Here is a 19407-nt window from a genome sequence, read left to right on the forward strand (position 1 = left end):
CTTCAGCCCTCTTAAGTGGTGGCTGATTTCTTTTCTACATCCCTCTGGGATCTGGAGGTGGGCCTTTCCTGCACTTCATTACCACTTCCATTCTACTGCCACACCCTACTCTCTCTTTAAAAAAAAAGGCCTGGGGCTTCCCTGGTGGCGAAGTGGTTGAGAGTCTGCCTGCCCACGCAGGGGACATGGGTTCGTGCCCTGGTCTGGGAAGATCCCATGTGCCGCGGAGCGGCTGAGCCCGTGAGCCATGGCCGCTGAGCCTGCACGTCTGGAGCCTGTGCCCCGCAACAGGAGAGGCCACAGCAGTGAGAGGCCCGCGTACCGCAATAAAAAAAAAAAGGCCTGAAACTGTCATCAGACCAGCTACAAATTCCTCAAGAGAAATCCCCTTGTTCCCTAAAGATTTTTGGCACAAGGCTCATTGTTATTCCTTCTCTAACAACACTATTCCTATCATAATTCTTAGTATTTTCAATAACTATGTAGATGAAACCTTCTGACACTCGATCTTGCCCTCCACCCCACCTCAGACTCCCATGGTTACAGCCTAGATTTTGTCTTTACCAACAATGCAACTGCTTCAGAATCTCAACTTCAAGCATCCTAATCACTTATCGTTTCATCTTATACCCTTAATATCCTAACTCCAACAATTTTTAAATTCTATGAGGATCTACAATCTATGGAAACTACCTTTCACTGTTTCTCACTCCCTCAAATTCTCACATCCCTCCTAATCTGGTTTATATTCCATAGTCTGTCATTAAAATCACTCCTTCGCATTACTCTCGAATCCCTTGCCCTTCTTTCACTTTGTCATACTTACCCGGAAAAACCCGAACCCTGGTTAAATCCAACTCTCTGCCTATTAATAAATTTGCACTTATAGAGCTAAATAGGGCTGGAGAAAACACATAACCAGGTTGTTTGATCTCACTTTAAATTCATGATCACTAATTTGAACTAGATCTTTAGTCCTGCCCTGGAATCCAATTACATTTTCTTAGTCCATTCAACTTTCCCTCTCTACTAACCCTCTATCTCATATCTACTCCTCTTTCTTCAAACCTCTACCTCCTGTCCACTCTCGACTAATGACTTTACTTCCTATTTCACTCAGAATACAGAAGCAATCTATAGATATTATTCACATGTTCTCCCTATTCCTCCTAGGTGCTCCTTCCCTCTACTTATAAAATTGACCATGTTCCTATCTTTGGCCAATCTCTCCTGCTTTTCACTATATCATAGCTCCTCTCATCTACTCAAAGACACCACTCCAGCAATTCTCCCTCTTTCTACTCTAACAACAGCTTATCCCTCTCTGTTGGATCATCTCCACTCACATATATGCTGTAATCTCTCTCCCCTTAAAACAAAAATCACCTTTCCTGACTCCACATTCCTATCCGACTACCCTCATTCTTTGAGTGTCATCCTCATAAAACTCCAATTCCTCCCTTTCCATTCTCCTGAATCCACTGCAACAAAGCTTTTATTAACACTCTGTTAAAAAAAAAAAAAAAAAAAAAAAAAAGCTCAAGCTCATCCATAGCCTCCACATCACTACAAGCAGCATTTGCAATAGTTTATTATTTCCTCCTCCTTAAAATACTTTATATTTGGCTTACTGATACCATTCTTGTGTCTTGGTTTTCTACTTTTCTAGCCATCCCTTCTTATTCTCTTTAGCTGGATCCTCCCTCTCTTACTTGATCTCTAAATATTCTGGAGTACCCAGGGTTTAGCCCTCGAAGCTTTTTTTAAAAATACATTCACTCCCTCCCTAGGTGGTTTCATCCAAGTTCATAGCATTAAATATCACGTGTATACTGACATCTCCCCTATTCAGATTTTCAGCCAGTACCTCAATCCTGAATTCCAGGAGGTATCAGCTGAAGATGTAGATTTCTATCTCTAACTCAAGTTTCTCCTCTGATCTTTAGACCCATTTATCTAACTGTCTACATCTCTAGTTGGATTTCTCAAAGAAATCTTACACTAACTAGGTTCAAATGCAAACTCATCATCTCCATCCCCTGTTCTACCTCTGAAATATGCTCCTCTCCCAATGTTTCAGGTATCTCCTAATGGCCAATTACTTCCCCAAACATCCAGAAATGCAGATGTTATGCCAGAAACCTCCCTCTTCTTCATCTTTAATATCTGATCCATTCTACTGATTTCACCTCTTAAATATTTCCTGAATATATCCTCTCTCTCCATACCCATGTCTACTCTAGTCCAAGCTTCCATCACACTCAACCGGACTAATACAGATACCTCCCAATAGTCTCTTTGCATCCATTCCTGCTCCTTTTCCAATTCATTCTCTATGTATCTTTTCAAAAACAAGACTGATCACGTCTCTCTGCTTCAAATCTTTAATACCTTCCTACTGCTTTTAGGATAAAAACAGGATTCCTTAATAAAGAAAGAAGGCCTTGGATAGGATGCCCACTCCCTACCTTCACAAATTTATCTCTCACCAATCTGTGCATCACTCTCTACACTTAAGCATGGCTAGCTTTCTTTCAGTCCTTTGAGAATATCATGATCCCTAACCCCACTAGAACTTTGCAGAGTGTTCCCTCTGCTGGAATGCCAACATCACCACCCCACTGCCACCATCACCTGTCTCTTTATACTTCTTAATGTCTAACTCAATCTTCAGATCTCATCTGAAGAAACACTTCCTCAGAGATGCCTTCCCTGCCTCCTCAAATTCGACCAACTTCCCCTCACATATGCTTATCACTGCATTATCACTTAATATTTCTAAGTGTAATTCTAAATGTACATTTATTTTTGCGATTAATCTGTACTCCATGTCTGTCAATCTACAAAGACCTTAAGGTCAATAAGGGAAAAGGTTGTGCTTTGTTTGCGCTATTGTATCTCTAGCCCCGGTGGAGTAGACATGCAAATATTTGTTCAATGAATGAATCAATATAGGAGTGACAGCAGAAGCCATACAACTGGACAGTACTGCATAGGAATGGGATTTAGAAAGACAAAAGGGATGATGGAAAAAATATTCACATATTGAAGTATGGGGAAATCACTGTGGCTTATACATGATTTAACTTAAATGTTATGCTAACTAGATCCGCCTGTCTTATGGCCTGTCAAACATACACCACACACCTGCTTTAACCATAAAAGAAAAGAATACACTTAAAAATCAAAAAGGAGTAACTACAGTTCAGGCATTCAATAATGGAGCTGGGAGGCCATTGTGGATACAGTGTTAGACACGTTCCTGCATTACTGAGAACTTGAATTTTCTGAACTGTATCATACTCAAGGATACCACCAAGCTGTTCTCAAAACAATATCTGAGAGCAGCTGCCAACTGCAACCTTATGGTCTCAAGGTCTCCCCTTATAACTAGACAACCATATTGGACCCTAATCCTTACTTAACAAGCACCCTGACTTCTTGCAACTCCAATTATAATTCTCACAAACAACTTATGTAATTTTGCAGTCTGTGCTGTTATAAGCCTCCCCCATTTTGTAGTTCGACAGAATGCAATTCAAGTGCTTCTTTAATCTATGTCTCCTGGGCTATAGTCCTCAGTTTGGCTCAAATAAAACTCTTTTCTATTCCTCGCACAGATTGTTTATTGATTATACCCCTCCACAGGGACTAGAATAACCCTGAGAAAATATCACCATTTAGGAATCAAGCAGAGGAAATAAATTAGAAAAAAAAAAAGCTGTCAGAAAGTTAAAAACAATTTTAAAAAGGGAAGAGCATCACAAAAGGCAAGGGAGGATAAAATACCGAAAAGTTAGAACGGGCCACTAAATCTGACAAGCAGGCAGCTACCGTTCTGACAAAATAACTGATAATGTGAGATGCAGAAAGGAAGTGAACAAAGGGGAAATGTGGGGGAAAGCTCATATCATTCCAACTCCTCTGGAAGTAAGATTTCACACTCGTTGGCTTTCCTGATATACTAAAACTGCCATGCTGGTCCGAATTAAACAGTAAATCTAAGAACATTTATGTGCCATTTTAGATATCAACCTTATTTCTATCTGGATGAGTAATTTTAGGCAGAACTGCTTACATGACATACAAGAACAACTGTTCTAACATTCACACCTGAAACGTTCTTTTTGTTTCTCAAAATACCTTACCTCCCAGAATCATCAAAACAGACATCTGTGTGTCCCTCTGTGTGCCCATATCTCATCGGCTTCTGTGTAGCAGGCATTTTTTCCTTTACCTATCTGAAAATGTTTTATAAAAGTCAGTGTTATTTTAAAGGACAGGAAAGCCGGGGACTGAACAGGAAGAAGGGAGGTTAGTCTCCTGCGGGACACGCCCTCGGCAGCCCCTTTTCCCCCACCCGAGGGGCACAAACAGGGAATAGGGGTGGGTCTGTCCGACACTAAGCCGGGAAGAGGACACGCTTCTCTTCGTTAGGCCGCACGCACGCGGGCAGCGGGACGGAGCACTCACCGAAGCTCGGCGACTGAGGAAAGGCGACGAGGAGCAACACAGACGGAGGAGCAGCACGGGTGCACGGCGCTTCCCGCGCTCGGCGTGCTCCCACTCTGCGCCTGCGCTGGCCCGCCCACGCCCGGCGCGGTCCCGACCCAGGTCGCTGGGCGGTGGCGTCAGCTGCGCGCCCGCTGGCAGGGAAAAAGCCGGTTGCTGGGGGAGTGAGGAAGAAAGGGAGGGACCCGAACACGGAAGTGGTGGCGGCGCCGGCGAAGCAGGTGGAGGCGGTGACTGCGATGTCTGAGATGAGAACCCCGCACCGAAGGGTGGAGGCTTGCAGGCAGGCATCCGTCTTAGAGGACCTACATGAGGTGCCGGAGTGGTTGGGTCTCCCTTCTCCAGCTTAGCGAGCACCCAGAGTGATGGCGGTGGTGATGGCGGCAGTTACTCGGACAGACCCAGTTAAACTGCGCTCCGAGAGGTGAGTGGGGGAAGGGTGGTTGCTGCTTGGCCTTGCCCAGCGGGGTCTGCTTCTACTTTCCGGGCCCTCCTCACAGGCAGCCATATCCGGGTCCCCGTACGGGTCCAGCCCCTCCTTGGGACCCGGCTGCAGAACGAGATGTTTGGGCATGTTCTTTCGAGAAAAGGAAGCCGAGACCCTTCTCAAGCCTTTAATCTTGGCATCCTTGGCGCCTTCATCTTGTCATTTCTATACCGGTAAAGGAAGGAAGACTTAATCTCAGTTCATGGTTCCTGGAGGTCTGGCGTGTACATTAATGCTTATTCTATAGGACATTTTACATATATCCCTTAAGAAAGTAATTCGGGTTTCCCTATTCAAACCCCACCTAAAGTTCACTGAAGTGCATATTTAGATGTAAAAGAAGAGCTAGAACTAAAGTATATTGTTGAATACTTCATTCGATCTTTACAATCTTTGCTAAGGTCTTGGCCATTAAGTTTATGCTTTGCTTGGGTCTTCACGTTCTCCATGTTGGGAGACCGGTCTCTGATGAAAACCTGCACAATGATTTTTTCTTGCTACCCACTTTCTAGTCTCAATCGGAACTTGTTTATGACATAAGAGAAACGTTTTTCTGTTGTAGAGTTTTCCCCATTGTTTTTCAGTCTAGTTCCATTGGGAAAAGTTGCAAACACATTTAGACAAACCATGGTATAGTTCTTACCGTGGTGGCATTGTGAAAGGTGTTGCTTTGAGTACTCCAAATAGGCTTGCTAGACACAGGTTTGGTACGTGAATGAAGAGGAAGAGTGGTTGGCTGAAAAAGAACTTGGGATTTGTGGGAAAATAACCAACCTATCCTTGATTTCCCACAAGAGCAAAAGATACCTGAGATGATTCTTTCCGAGTGGCTTAATTTTATTTGGATAGCATTCGTTGTTTAGATAGACTGATTTCTAATTTTTTTTAAATCCAATATCACTGGATAGACTGGGGTTCAAGAAGAAGTCCGGTAATACATCAAATAAATCATCATGAGATTTCAGTGTAGTGCTTTTCAGAGCTCAACATAAGAAGAATCTGCCAATTTGGAACAAGATTTATAGCTATAAAATGCTGTAACTATAAAATATGTAACACCATGTGACTTCAAAACTATGAATGGTGTTTGCGCTTCTCTCCTGTCACTCTGCTTTAGCAATGAACACGTTTGATTCATAGGGTTTTTTGTTTTGTTTTTGAGGGGTTTTTTTTGTTTTTGTTTTTGTTTTTACAAATTTCACATGTATGGAAAGAGCTTGGGCCTTAGAGTTGAACAACCCTAGATTTTAATTTTGACTCTGACAGTTACTCGTGTGACCTTGAATATACTTCTTTACTTTTACTGAATGTCAGATTCCTCATCTCTAAAATGAAGATGACACCTTCTTCCATCGAATTGTTATAGTATATAGAAGATACTCATGGATGTATAAAACTAATTGTCTTGTGTTATTAATGGGGTACTTTGGGTGGGCATTTAATGGTTTCATTTAAAATGGAGTTGTTTGAATCATTATCCAGTAAATTTTTTCAACTGTTAAAAGATGTATTCTTGCTTTTGCCAGTATGTTTTCACATGTCCATTTCTGTTTCAGTCAGATTTTAAAAAGACAAATTTTAATGTCCTCAGTGAATTCATAATCTTGGTGAGGGAAACAGACATTCAAATAATATGTACAAGACAATAGTGTGGTAATGAAATGTGTAACTTAAATCTTAAATTGCCTGGTTATTTAAGATAATATAGCTTTTAAAAAGAAACCAGTGTAGCTCTCCGTCACCAATGTGGGTGTCAGGTGCATGTCTCATAGGAGTGGATAGCTGAATGAACTCACTGAAAATCATGCCAAGGTCGCAGCTTCCATTGCAGTGAAGGTTAGTTACCGTTTCTCTGTTGTGACCATTCATAGTACCCTTAGGGTCACAAATATTGTTGTTCTCAAGGACAATAGGGTGAGAAAGCATGAATATATTACCATTCTACTTGTGGCAGTATTATCTATCTAAATAATAATGTCATATAATCTTACTTTATCCAGGAGGCATATCAGTATTGCTTTATGAGAGGAGTTTTTTAAATTCCTTTTTAATAAAATATGTATTGCTATTTGATGTAAAAATTATTAATCCTATGAAAGATAAGGCTAGAAGAAGAGAGTAATAACAAAACTGAGAACAGAGTATTGAAAAAAAAACATTGAAGGCAGTTTAGAAATCTGAAAATTTTTATATCTCTGAAAGTGTCCTGAATCTTACCAGCCTATTTAATTGATTTTTGGGGTAAATAATACTTGTGCGTGTATAAACTTTCTAAGGTATAAAAGGGAATACAGGAAAGTCCTATTCTCAACCTACCCAGTTCCGCTGGCCAAAGACAGCTAATATTTGACTCTTGTGTTGTTACAGTGGCAGTGGATCCTTACTACAGTGAGACAGATATAATCATTGTTTTATGAATGAAAAAAAACAAGGCTCAGAAAGGTTGTGAGTTGTCCAAGGTCACACACCTAACCAACTGTCTGAACTAGAAATAGAGCCCAGGTCTATTAACTTCTGATCCAAGTAGTCTACCATACTGCCTCTCCAAGTCATAACTGTTGCCATAAAACTTAGAATTTAGTTTTATCAGAACATAAAAACAATTTTATTTAATTCTAGAATAACATTATACTAGTTTGTAGGTAAAACTTGTTACCCAAGCTTAAATGTAAGCATACGTAGTTATCATAAAGCAATGAAAAGAATAATCTATGATCGTTTTTTTAAATAAAACTTTGCCTACTCTTACTGTTGAAACCTGTTTATTTACTAAGTTAGCTTGTAAGAAATTACAAACTTTTTATAATTAAGTTTGGTTATTTACACCCATACTACTTTTCAAGAATTTAAAGCTTAAAAACACTTTTTAAAAGAGCATGTTTAGTATCAGGAGTAATAGAAAGTGCTTTATGATATTTCAGAAATGCCAAAGCTTCCTCAGCCTCAGGTTTTTGAGATATGTTTTTGTCTGGATTTTCTAGCCTTATATATAGCCTTTGTTTCCTTTCATTCTTTTCCCTTAATTTTGCCACTTTCCCATCTCTCATTTTTAGAAATTAGCTTATTCTACATGGAAGGTTCTGAGAAGACAGAACGTATTACAGAACGTAGTATGTATTCTCATTAAGCTCAATGTATGCTGTTTTCATAGATTTTAATCCTGGCAGTAAAAACATGGGGCAGCTGACAGTATCCAGATTTAACAATGTGAACACTGAAGCTAAATGAGATTCTAAAAATCAGGAGAGATAGCTAGTAAGTGACAAAGTCTAAATTTTAGATCATGTTTGATGATTTAGCAACTCATGCTGTTGTTTCATCTGCACCATGCTTCATTTTTAAATATGGTATAGTGAAAAACTAGATTGTTAATTTTTTATAGATCTTTATAACTTAAAAATTTCCTCTTTAGACTAAATTGTACTAGGAAGAAAGACTACAAGGAAATTGGCCAAAATGTCTAAATTGATTGCCTCTAGGTAATTGAATTACAGTTTTTTTTCCTCCTTTTTGAACTTTTCTGAATGTTCCATATATTTTATAATGAGCATATATAATTTTTATAATTAAAAAATTACAAATTGAAAGGAAGAAGTACATCTGTACAATCCAGTTTATTCTCTAAGAGTCACAATCGAATATCTTAAATATTCTGGTTTCTAAGATTCTGTTAAGGTTCTTGCTCTTTTAATTAAAAAAAAAATTTTTTTAATAAATTTATTTATTTTATTTTTATATTTGGCTGCGTTGTGTCTTCATTGCTGTGCACAGGCTTTCTCTAGTTGCGGCGAGCGGGGGCTACTCTTCATTGTGGTGCATGGGCTTCTCATTGCAGTGGCTTCTCTTGTTGCGGAGCACAGGCTCTAGGCGGGCAGGCTTCAGTAGTTGTGGCTCGTGGGCTCTAGAGAGCAGGTTCAGTAGTTGTGGTACACGGGCTTAGTTGCTCCGCAGCAGGTGGGATCTTCCCGGACCAGGGCTCGAACCCGTGTCCCCTGCATTGGCAGGTGGATTCTTAACCACTGTGCTACCAGGGAAGTCCTGGTTCTTGCGCTTTTAGAAGTTTATAGTGCCAGCTCTTAGTTTTCTGTTCCCTCTTTACACTAAATTAACCCTCTTCAGTGACAGGTCCTGGACATTTCTCTTTATCTTTAGCTAGCATGCTCAGGGAATGTACACTTATTTTAATGTTAGCCCAAGTTAATGTTTCTCCCACAGTTTCTTCCACAAAACGGCTCTTGATGAGTTAAATAAAGGAAACTGTGGCTTAAGCAGGTTTCTTAACTGAAGGACCTCCTGGAACCTTTTGCTGAAGGTGCCTTGTAATCTTTCAGAGGGGAAGTGATTCCCAAACTTGTTTAATAAGGAAACCTCTGTTTCTCTAGAACATGTATATATTAACATCTTTTAACACTAGTGTACACAGGAGTTCAGATTGGGGGACACTGACATAAGCAAAATATAATTAGGAAAGTAAGTGGAGAAAGTTTGGAGAAGGGAAGGAAGGGTGTAGTGGTGCTAATCAGTGTGTGTGTGTGTGTGTGTGTGTGTGTGTGTGTGTGTGTGTGTTTATGTTTGTTTTCCCAAATAAATCCAGTTAAGTCCCATGAGCCATGGCTTGGTAGCATGAAAAAGGAGATATTTTAAAATATTTACTGGAAAATGAACCTGTATTGCTTTCGTAATGAGAAAAAAACACTTTATAGTTCAGAGATGTTTCTCATTTGAACAAACCCATTTTTTATGTTTTTTCATTAACATTCCAAGGAATTTACCTCTCTTGTACTATCCAGTATATTCCATTCATGGACTCTTAAGTGTTCCCATAGAATCCAACTCAAATATTAGTCTATGATCAAACATCAAGGACTCTAACCCACAGAATCCAATTCAAATAACATGGACTATGATCAGAATGCATTCAAGGAGTTTTGGGACACATAATGGCAGGTAAACTTTGGAAACATAGATTTGATAAGGAAATTCCCAGGGATAAATAACTGCCAGAATAATAATTTATTTGTGAATTCTTTGTAGTATAGTAAATTATTCTTTATAACATCAAATTTTATATTTACATGAATTCTGGCCTTAGGTAGACATCAGCATTGTAGACACAGTAGTTCAATGAATGATTAATATGTACAATAATGCTCTGTTATCCAACATCATAGAGAATACAATGAAGTTTCTAGATGAATGAAGTTTAACCCTTTAACTACTGGCTTTTTAAAAAGTTTTCAATGGGAATTTGAATTAAAATCACCTTCCCAACCTTATTCAAGAGTACTAACTAAATGTTATTTAAATCTGTTGTTAGCATAGAAGGGTCACATTGGGTATTCATTCATTTATCACTGTTCAGTGCAATTGATTATAGAACCTGGGATCAAATGGCTAGTGAATCTGAGAACTTGATTTTTTGAAAAAGGTTTAAATAAACTTGCTTTAGACGTTTGCCTCTTGCTCATTAAGAAATAACAATTTAAAAAAAAAAAGTCACTGTGTATTCCCCAGGGCATTGTAACTTAGATGCCTTCTTAAAAAATTAATAATTGAATCAAGAGTCAAAGCACTTTCTCCCAAGTGATTCTTTCACCGGCTTAAAAAAAAAAACAAAAAAAAACCTTCTTTGCAGTTACTAACAAAGATTGTTGATTTGTGAACACTTTTCAAAGTATAATCATTGATTTCTATACTACATAAAGATGGTACTAAAGTCACTTTTTTTCCATTTTGTATCTCATCTTCTACTGCATTTCTACGAAGTTTGTATAAAATTCCAACAATTAATGATGGGGTATTTGAAAGGACTCATTCAGATTGAGAACCTTACACTTTTTTTTTTAACATTCAGATTTTACATGTATAGGCAAGACACCAAAAGCACTTTTTTAAAACTCATTTTTAGCCTTTAAAAATAAAAAAAAATTTTCACTGAAAATTAATAATGTTAACACAACATTGTAAAGCAATTATATGCCAATAAAGATGTTTAAAAAAATGTTATTTTTATTGAGAGCAATGTGATTGAATTTTTTTAATTTTATGAATTTTGATTTAATGCAACTTTTGGAAGAGATTAGAAGATCTTTTGCCATCTGTTTAAAGTGTAAAGATGCGAGAGTTATATGCATGATGCATTTTTATCATTTTTGTAATAAAATCATGTGATAGTGAAGGAAATTCTGAATATCTTTTTTTCTAAAAAGATGTCACCATAGCATAAGTTTTTTTTTTAAGTTACCTGAACCATGAAGAGACCAGTTATATGTTTTGTTTTGCCTTTTTTCTTAATGTATCTGCTAAGTAGCTTCTCAGAGCCACTTATTATCCCAATAAAGGTCATCAAACTTAGAACATTTGTCATTTTGTAAAAGAAAAATACATAACTTGTCTTAAAATTTCAGCAACTTAAGTACTTTGCCCTGAAATAACTAGCAAACCTCGTGTGTTATAAAATTTTCGTGATCATGTCTATTGACAAAGTATTGTAAAGATTCTCTTACCTAAGATAATATAATCCACAAATGTATTCCAGCAACATGGAATCAGTTGCAGTGCACTAAAAGTGCACAAAGAAATGGAGAGGGTTGCCATCGAGTCCTTAGCTTTTTGGAGCTCCCACTCTTCCCTCAGGAATAGCACCTCATCAGACAAATAACCATCTCACAATGAGTGATGGGAACATTGTCAACCATATATTCAATATTCATAAATTTTAAGTTTTCTAATTTTTAGACAAGTATAAATAGAAGTTAAATTTTCTTCCTGCTTTGAAGATTACAACATTAAGTGACATTCTGGCCCATATAGTGATATGGTATATTTTACCAAATATATTTTTTACCATAACAGTTGATAAAAGTGGGACTTCTGAAGCATGAACTCAGTTTTCTATCACAAGAATGCTATGTAAAATTTATATAAGGCTGTAGTTCTTAGATACAAAAAGATAACCAGTCAAAAGAAGATTTTCTATGCATTAACTCTTTAAGTACAGGTAAATGTATGGAAAATTCATCTAGGGCAATGGTATTTTTTGCTTTATTTTATGGATCCCTGCAGCATTAGCATATGTAAGAACAATTAACCTAAAGTCCAGAGATACTTGATGGATTGCTACCTATTATGTACAAGTTGGTAAGCCTTGCTAAAGTAAATCTGTTATGTTAGCATGTAAACTTGTATAGAGTAAGGCTGGAAATCAGTTCTCTGAGGGAAAATGTCAAATTGTTCTATACCTTCATGGTCTGTTGAGTTTCAGCTATACCTAGTGTATTGATCCTTTTTCATTTTGAAACATTAGTTATCATCCTGAAAATTATATTTGCTTGTAAACTTTACAGTTAGCATGGGCTAGAGACAGAGGTATTTCTGTGATTTCTTCCTTTATGAACTATTTCTATAAAACTGGCTTGGGTGCTATAATAAAACATATGTAATATCTGTTTCTTTTTTTAAAAAAGAAAAAATATGTTAATCTTTATACTTGGTACATTTAGAATCTGAGCTAGGTATATACTTCACATACATTATTTCATTTAATTCCCACCAGCCTAATGAAATAGATAGCATCAGTATCTCCATTTTACAGATGAAGAAACTGAGGTTTCAAGGTCATATGGCTAGTACAAAATAAACTGGGCTCAAACCATATTTCTAATGTCTGCCATCATTGTGCTATGGAACTGCATCCTTGTCATGTACATGTATAGAGATACTGAAAATGTTACAATGGTTACTGCTGGGTGGTAGGATTATGGATAGTTTTTACTTTTTTCTTCATAGCTTTAAGTTTGAACTTTTCACAGTGAGTATAAAGTACTGTTATTTTTATTTATGGTCATCAAAATGATATGTGTACGTAGGTTCAAGTTAAATTAAGCTGAAAAGCTTAGATAAGCTAAGAAATGCTGCATTCCTCTCCTACCCATCTCAAAGGCTTCTACTTTCATAATTTGTTTTTCTGATATTTATCTTCACATTTCTAAATCATATGCTTATACTTCTCTCTTGATGCATCAATTATTAGACATTATTGGTTGAGTTCCTCTTCTGATAGATGAGGATTTACCTCTCTTTTAGTCTCCTTAGTCTCTTTCCATTCTCTTAGTACACAAAGAGCCTTACTTCCTTATGTGGTTATATGAACTAGTTGCTCTCTAGCAGCACCAAACACCCTGTTGTCTGGAAACTTCCCTTCTTAAGCATCCCAGGAATTCACATTTCCTTTCTCATATGTTAAATACCTTGTTTCCTTTGTTATGCCATTTGTTTTGGGTTTACACTCTTATTTTAGAAGAGCACATCCTCCAATATGAGGTAAAATTGTTGTTACTTTGCATGTCTGAAAATTTCTTTATTTTATCCTATTTGATTGATTGTTAGGCTGGTGATCTTCAAGGTTGGAAACTATCCTCTAGCTTCCACTGTTACTTACTGTTGAGAAAACAGATGCTATTTTATTTTCAGTCCTTTGTGACTTTTTTCCCTCAGGAAGCCTTTTTTTTTTTTTTTTGGCTGGGTTACATACATAAATCGATTGATTGAACACTTAACACGAGGTCTACTCTCTTTAACAGATTTATAAGCATACAATACTTAGAGTATTGTTGTCTATAAGGTAGGAAGACTTCGGTATCACCTCTTTATCTCTAGGGTTCTAACATTTTAGAATAATGTAACTTGGTGTGTATTTTCCCTTGTGCGGGGCACTCATTGTGCTCCTTCTGTATGGAGACGCATGGCCTTCAGTTCTGGGAAATTTTCTAATATATTTTCTTTTATAATTTCCCTCTCCATTTTGTTATATTCTGTGAAGTGTCTGTATTGATCCTCTAATTTTCTTATCTTCTCTGTCTAGTTAACCATTTTTTTCCTCTTTCCTATTATTTCCTCAGCTTACCTCCAACTTTCCTATTGAATATTTTTTTTCCTGCAATCATGGTTTTAATTTCCAAATTTTTCTTATTCTCTGATTGTCCCTACCTCATTTTATTCATTGGTATAATATATTCTCTTAACTTGGAAGAGATCTATTTTATTACCTGCTGCTTTCATGCTTACTTTTTTCTCCAAGTTATTTGTTTTATTCGCTTGTTTATTTTAGAGGCTTTCCTCAAAAGTCTGGTGACATGTCATATTCTAGAGTAAATGAAGCACAGCAGTGCTGCCTGGAAGCACTATGTAAGTAGGCTGGGCTTATGGATGGATGAGCTTCACAGCATGCTTGGGTGGCCCTCCAGCTTTTTATTGGAGGATTTCCAGTTATCAGCATCTATAGGTCTTTTCTCTTTGGCCATTCTGTTTCTCCAGCATAGTATCTTCCAGTCTCCTATTAGGAGGTGTAAGTTTGGCTGCTGGAGTTCTAGAAGCTGGATGGAAGAAGGGAGCAGGGAATTTTCTTTCTGATTTTAGTCCCAAACCTCCCATCTATCCTCACCATGCCTAGTATCCAAAGTCCTGAGCCTCTCTGGTTCAGCTTCTCCAAATAATATTGATAAATTTCCCATCTCCTCTAAGTATGAGAGTAACAATTAGAGACATCTAACTGCATGTATGCAAATTTTCAACCTACCTCCCCATTTTCTGCCCTGTTCTCCATCCATACTTTCTGTAGCACCTGGTACCTCTGGGTGTCCTGGACTTTGCCTGCTCTGTTGGCTTGCTTCTCATCAACGTTGCCTTTGTGCCTGGTGTCACCTTCCTCTCTGCTGCTGAGTCAGTCATTGCTCCTCTGTTCATTTTCTGTCCTTTTATTTTGTCACTCAGGTTATACATATCTGCTAGTTTCATTGAAGATGAGGTTTGTTTTTATTTCTCATTTTCCCTTGTTATGGGCTGACTTCTGAGAGAAAAATGGAGCAAAAAGATTTTCACATAGCCATTTTAAACTGGATCATTATTTATTTTATAATTAGAGAAAAACAAAACTATTTTCTTTCTGAGAGGAAATCAAGTTATACTACTCATTAAGAAATTTAATATGGAAAGCAGCAATTATAACTAAAGGAAGCATTGGAATCACTAAAACAGTTTATAGGAGACTTGGTTGTTTTTGAAGGCAGAGAGAAGTTAAGAGCTAGCAATGGAAGCAGGCCCTGGTAAAGGTGGGAATGTCATCAAGAGCAGAGGTATGGGGTGGGATAGGGAGGGTGGAGGGAGACGCAAGAGGGAGGATACATGGGGATATATGTATATGTATAGCTGATTCACTTTGTTGTACAGCAGAAACTAACACACCACTGTAAAGCAATTACACTCCAATAAAGATGTTTTTTTAAAAAAAGAGAGAGAGCAGAGGTACAGACTTAGCTCTGATATAGAAATAAAGGAAGATGAAGATGCTCACACCCAGTGGAGTAAAGTTGATCATAGAGTTAATAATCTGCTACTTTCATATTTTTAAAGTAAATAAAAACACCAGGTATTTTAAACCTTACATGATATACTTTTCACATTATTATGCTGAATAAAAAAGTTGAAAGTATGTAGTGTTAACAAAAAAATATCTGCTTGGGGCTCCTTTTTAATTTTTTATTTGAAAAATACAAGTGTAAGCTGTTAGTAACAAGCGTCTCTCCTGATCACTGACTCTTCATATACTTCAGCCTACTTTGTAGCTTCTGCCAGTTTATTTTTGTTCAGTGGAATTTAGTCAATGAACAACCAAAGCATGCTGTTGAATATAATTTTGGTATACTAAGTGATGATGTTTCTTTAAAATTTAGATTTTCAAATATTTTTTCCCTGTGGATTTTAAATGATTACGTACCAGTGAGCTCACTAAATCAAAATAATAAGTATAATCACCCGATGCTATTCATTGTTTAGTAATGGGGTACTTTATATGGCAAGCCTGTGTCATTAGTTCACACTTTTAAGCACTTCCCAATCATATTTGCCTCTGCAGATGCTTGTTTCAAACCCTACTGCTATGAAAATAGATTCACATAGCTCTAAACATTTACTTGACTGTTGGGATTGTTTTTTTTTGTTTTGTTTTTTGCGGTACGCGGGCCTCTCACTGTTGTGGCCTCTCCCGTTGCGGAGCACAGGCTCCGGACGCGCAGGCTCAGCGGCCATGGCTCACGGGCCCAGCCGCTCCGCGGCATGTGGGATCTTCCCGGACCGGGGCACAAACCCGTGTCCCCTGCATCGGCAGGCGGACTCTCAACCACTGCGCCACCAGGGAAGCCCCTGACTGTTGGGATTGTTAATGTTCCTCTGATATAATCAGAAGCTTAATCATGATCAGAATGTTGAGTACAACTGATTTTCTCAGTCTCAAAATTCAACTTTCACTTGTAAAATATTTGAGATTATAGAATCCCTCCCCCCAATTCTGGGCTTAAATCTTTTTCCATCTAAGAATAGTTAAGTAGTTTCTACCTACGACCAATCATTACTATTAGTCTTAATAAAATTTTATTTACATTATAAATTCTAGTATATCTAGCCAATTTCATAGGAAAGGCATTGCCCTATAGAACTTTATCTGCTTGTGTTTTGAAATTATCAAGAATAGGGCTTCCCTGGTGGCGCAGTGGTTGAGAGTCCGCATACCGATGCAGGGGACGCGGGTTTGTGCCCCGGTCTGGGAGGATTCCATATGCCGCGGAGCGGCTGGGCCCGTGAGCCATGGCCGCTGAGCCTGCACGTCCGGAGCCTGTGCTCCGCAACGGGAGAGGCCACAGCAGTGAGAGGCCCGCGTACCGAAAAAAAAAAAGAAGAAGAAGAAGAAGAAGAATATAAGGATGTGTATGTGTGTATAAAATAACAAATTTTTATCCAATTCCAAATTTTCTACAAACTGCCTAGACTGATAGTGAAGTTGACCAAATATTTAAATGAGTTGACAAAAATTGCGTTGGGAATTCTTGCATGACATTCCTACTATTCAGTGGTGATTATTTATTTAATAAATTCTTAACAGCTTTTATAACTTAAAACTGTTCATATTTTCAATCAATAAGAAAGAAAACAAGGAGAGAGAAGGAGGGTAGTGGTCATCAAACACCAGCTCATAGGTTTCTCATCTCTTAACAAAGAATTTCCTGGTCTGCTGTGAAATTAAAAAATAAGGGGAGGAGAGATTGGCATAAGATGTACCTCAAAACTGGAAATTGTTCACATTTCAGACATATCTTTTAGCTGAGAGGATGCTTAGCTTTTTTGATTCACATCGAAACTAGCTGTGGGAAAGGTACTCAGATTCTTGACTCCATGGCACTATGGAATTATTAGCATAAGGTAAAGTAGTTTATTTAAGTGGGAACAAAATAGCTTGGAACTGCCTTCCAACATTTCCAGTAGTTTGTTTTTAATGTATTAATTGTCCTTTTTCATCTTTTCATCTTATGTATAATTGGGGCTTGATATATAATCTATACAATGTTAATGACAAACGATTAATGATCTTTTTCTTCCTTAGATATATCCAGAAAATGCCCAGAAGAAACATTCTACCGGAAAAACTGAAAGAGCAGTATTTATAACACTGGAATTTGTGGACAGTTTGTTAAAATGGCAGAAAATAGTGAAAGTAATAGTAAAAATGTAGATGTAAGGCCCAAAACTAGTCGGAGTCGAAGTGCTGACAGAAAGGATGGTTATGTATGGAGTGGAAAGAAGTTATCTTGGTCAAAAAAGAGTGAAAGTTGTTCAGATGCTGAAACAGTGAGTGCTATAGAGAAAACTGAAGTTCCTTTAAGGAGCCAAGAAAGGAAGCACAGCTGTTCATCTATCGAGTTGGATTTAGATCATTCCTGTGGGCATAGATTTTTAGGCCGATCTCTTAAACAGAAACTGCAAGATGCTGTGGGGCAGTGTTTTCCAATAAAAAATTGTAGTAGTCGGCACTCTTCAGGGCTTCCGTCTAAAAGAAAAATTCATATCAGTGAACTCATGTTAGATAAGTGTCCTTTCCCACCTCGATCAGATTTAGCCTTTAGGTGGCATTTTATTAAACGACACACTGCTCCTATAAGTCCCAAATCAGATGAATGGGTAAGCACAGACTTGTCTCAGACTGAATTGAGGGATGGTCAACTAAAACAACGAAGAAACATGGAAGAGGTCAACTGCTTCTCACATACCAGTGTTCAGCCCTGTGTCATAACCAATAACGATTCTTCGGGTAGAGGTGGTCCTGGGACTGGCTCTATAATAAACCTGGCTTCAGATAACAGTATAGAAGATAGTGATATGGATTCAGATGATGAAATTATAACACTTTGCACAAGTTCCAGGAAAAGAAACAAACCCAAATGGGAAATTGATGAAGAAACCCTGCAACTGGAAACACCTCCTAAGTACCATACCCAGATTGATTATGTCCACTGTCTTGTACCAGACCTCCTTCAGATCAATAATAATCCATGTTACTGGGGCGTTATGGATAAATATGCAGCTGAAGCTCTACTAGAAGGAAAACCAGAGGGTACCTTTTTACTGCGAGATTCAGCACAGGAAGACTATTTATTCTCTGTTAGTTTTAGACGCTATAGTCGTTCTCTTCATGCTAGAATTGAACAGTGGAATCACAACTTTAGCTTTGATGCACATGATCCTTGTGTCTTCCATTCTCCCGACATTACTGGGCTCCTAGAGCATTATAAGGACCCGAGTGCCTGTATGTTCTTTGAACCACTTTTATCCACTCCTTTAATTCGGACTTTCCCCTTTCCCCTGCAGCATATATGCAGAACAGTTATTTGTAACTGTACAACTTATGATGGCATTGATGCCCTTCCAATTCCTTCTTCCATGAAATTATATCTGAAAGAATATCACTATAAATCAAAAGTTAGAGTACTCAGGATTGATGCACCAGAACAACAATGCTAGGAAAAGGGTAGGAACACGGGAGTGATTATATACATATTTTCATTTAATATTTTATTTTTCTTATTATGCCACTTTGAATTTTTCTACAGGGGCAGTTGAAGTCCAAAATAAACTTATGCCCTAAATTTTACTTCCAGATCAGTTTATTTTTCTTAGGATACAATAATTGTTTAACAATAATAATTGTTTAATAATTGTTACACACTAGGAGTTAATGGATATTTTTGACTAGGTGTTTGGTTTTTGTTTTTACCATGTAGATTGTATACTTAATTTTTTTCTTTTCTTAACTGTAATTTGCATATGATCCAGGGATATTTGAAGTTTGGTAGGCATTGCAAACACAGTTAAATAATCTGTATTTCATACTTTTCTTTAAAAATAATCCTGTCCTTACATATAAAATGCTTTGTTAACCTATGCCATTGGCATTCCTATACATAAGATATAGTTTCCCCATCAGCCTTTTCAGTTGTTTTAAAAGTCTTCAGTAAAGCTGAGTGTGTTGTAATTTACAATCCATAGTAATGTAATTGACTTTTATAATTTACTAATAGGGA

At 37.6% G+C, this 19407-nt stretch overlaps 2 protein-coding genes across 2 annotated transcripts in view; one reads left to right on the forward strand and one right to left on the reverse strand.

Moving 5' to 3' along the window:
• Positions 1–4225, reverse strand: part of WDHD1 (WD repeat and HMG-box DNA binding protein 1) — a gene marked incomplete at both ends in the record, with an annotated part of 59183 nt that extends 54958 nt beyond the window's left edge. Inside the window, one exon of the mRNA XM_079700646.1 lies at positions 4149–4225. Coding sequence (XP_079556772.1) covers positions 4149–4225 — 77 coding nt within the window. The remainder of the gene's footprint in view (positions 1–4148) is intronic.
• A 458-nt stretch (positions 4226–4683) lies between these two features.
• On the forward strand, positions 4684–18847 carry SOCS4 (suppressor of cytokine signaling 4; the record flags this gene model as incomplete). Its single annotated transcript, XM_079700889.1, has 2 exons — positions 4684–4936; positions 17433–18847. The coding sequence occupies exon 2, from the start codon at positions 17525–17527 to the stop codon at positions 18845–18847; it is 1323 nt and encodes a 440-aa protein (XP_079557015.1). The 5' UTR covers positions 4684–4936; positions 17433–17524.
• Positions 18848–19407: the final 560 nt, after the last annotated feature.

Source organism: Hyperoodon ampullatus (assembly GCF_949752795.1).
Source record: "Hyperoodon ampullatus genome assembly, chromosome: 3".
NCBI lineage: Eukaryota > Metazoa > Chordata > Mammalia > Artiodactyla > Ziphiidae > Hyperoodon > Hyperoodon ampullatus.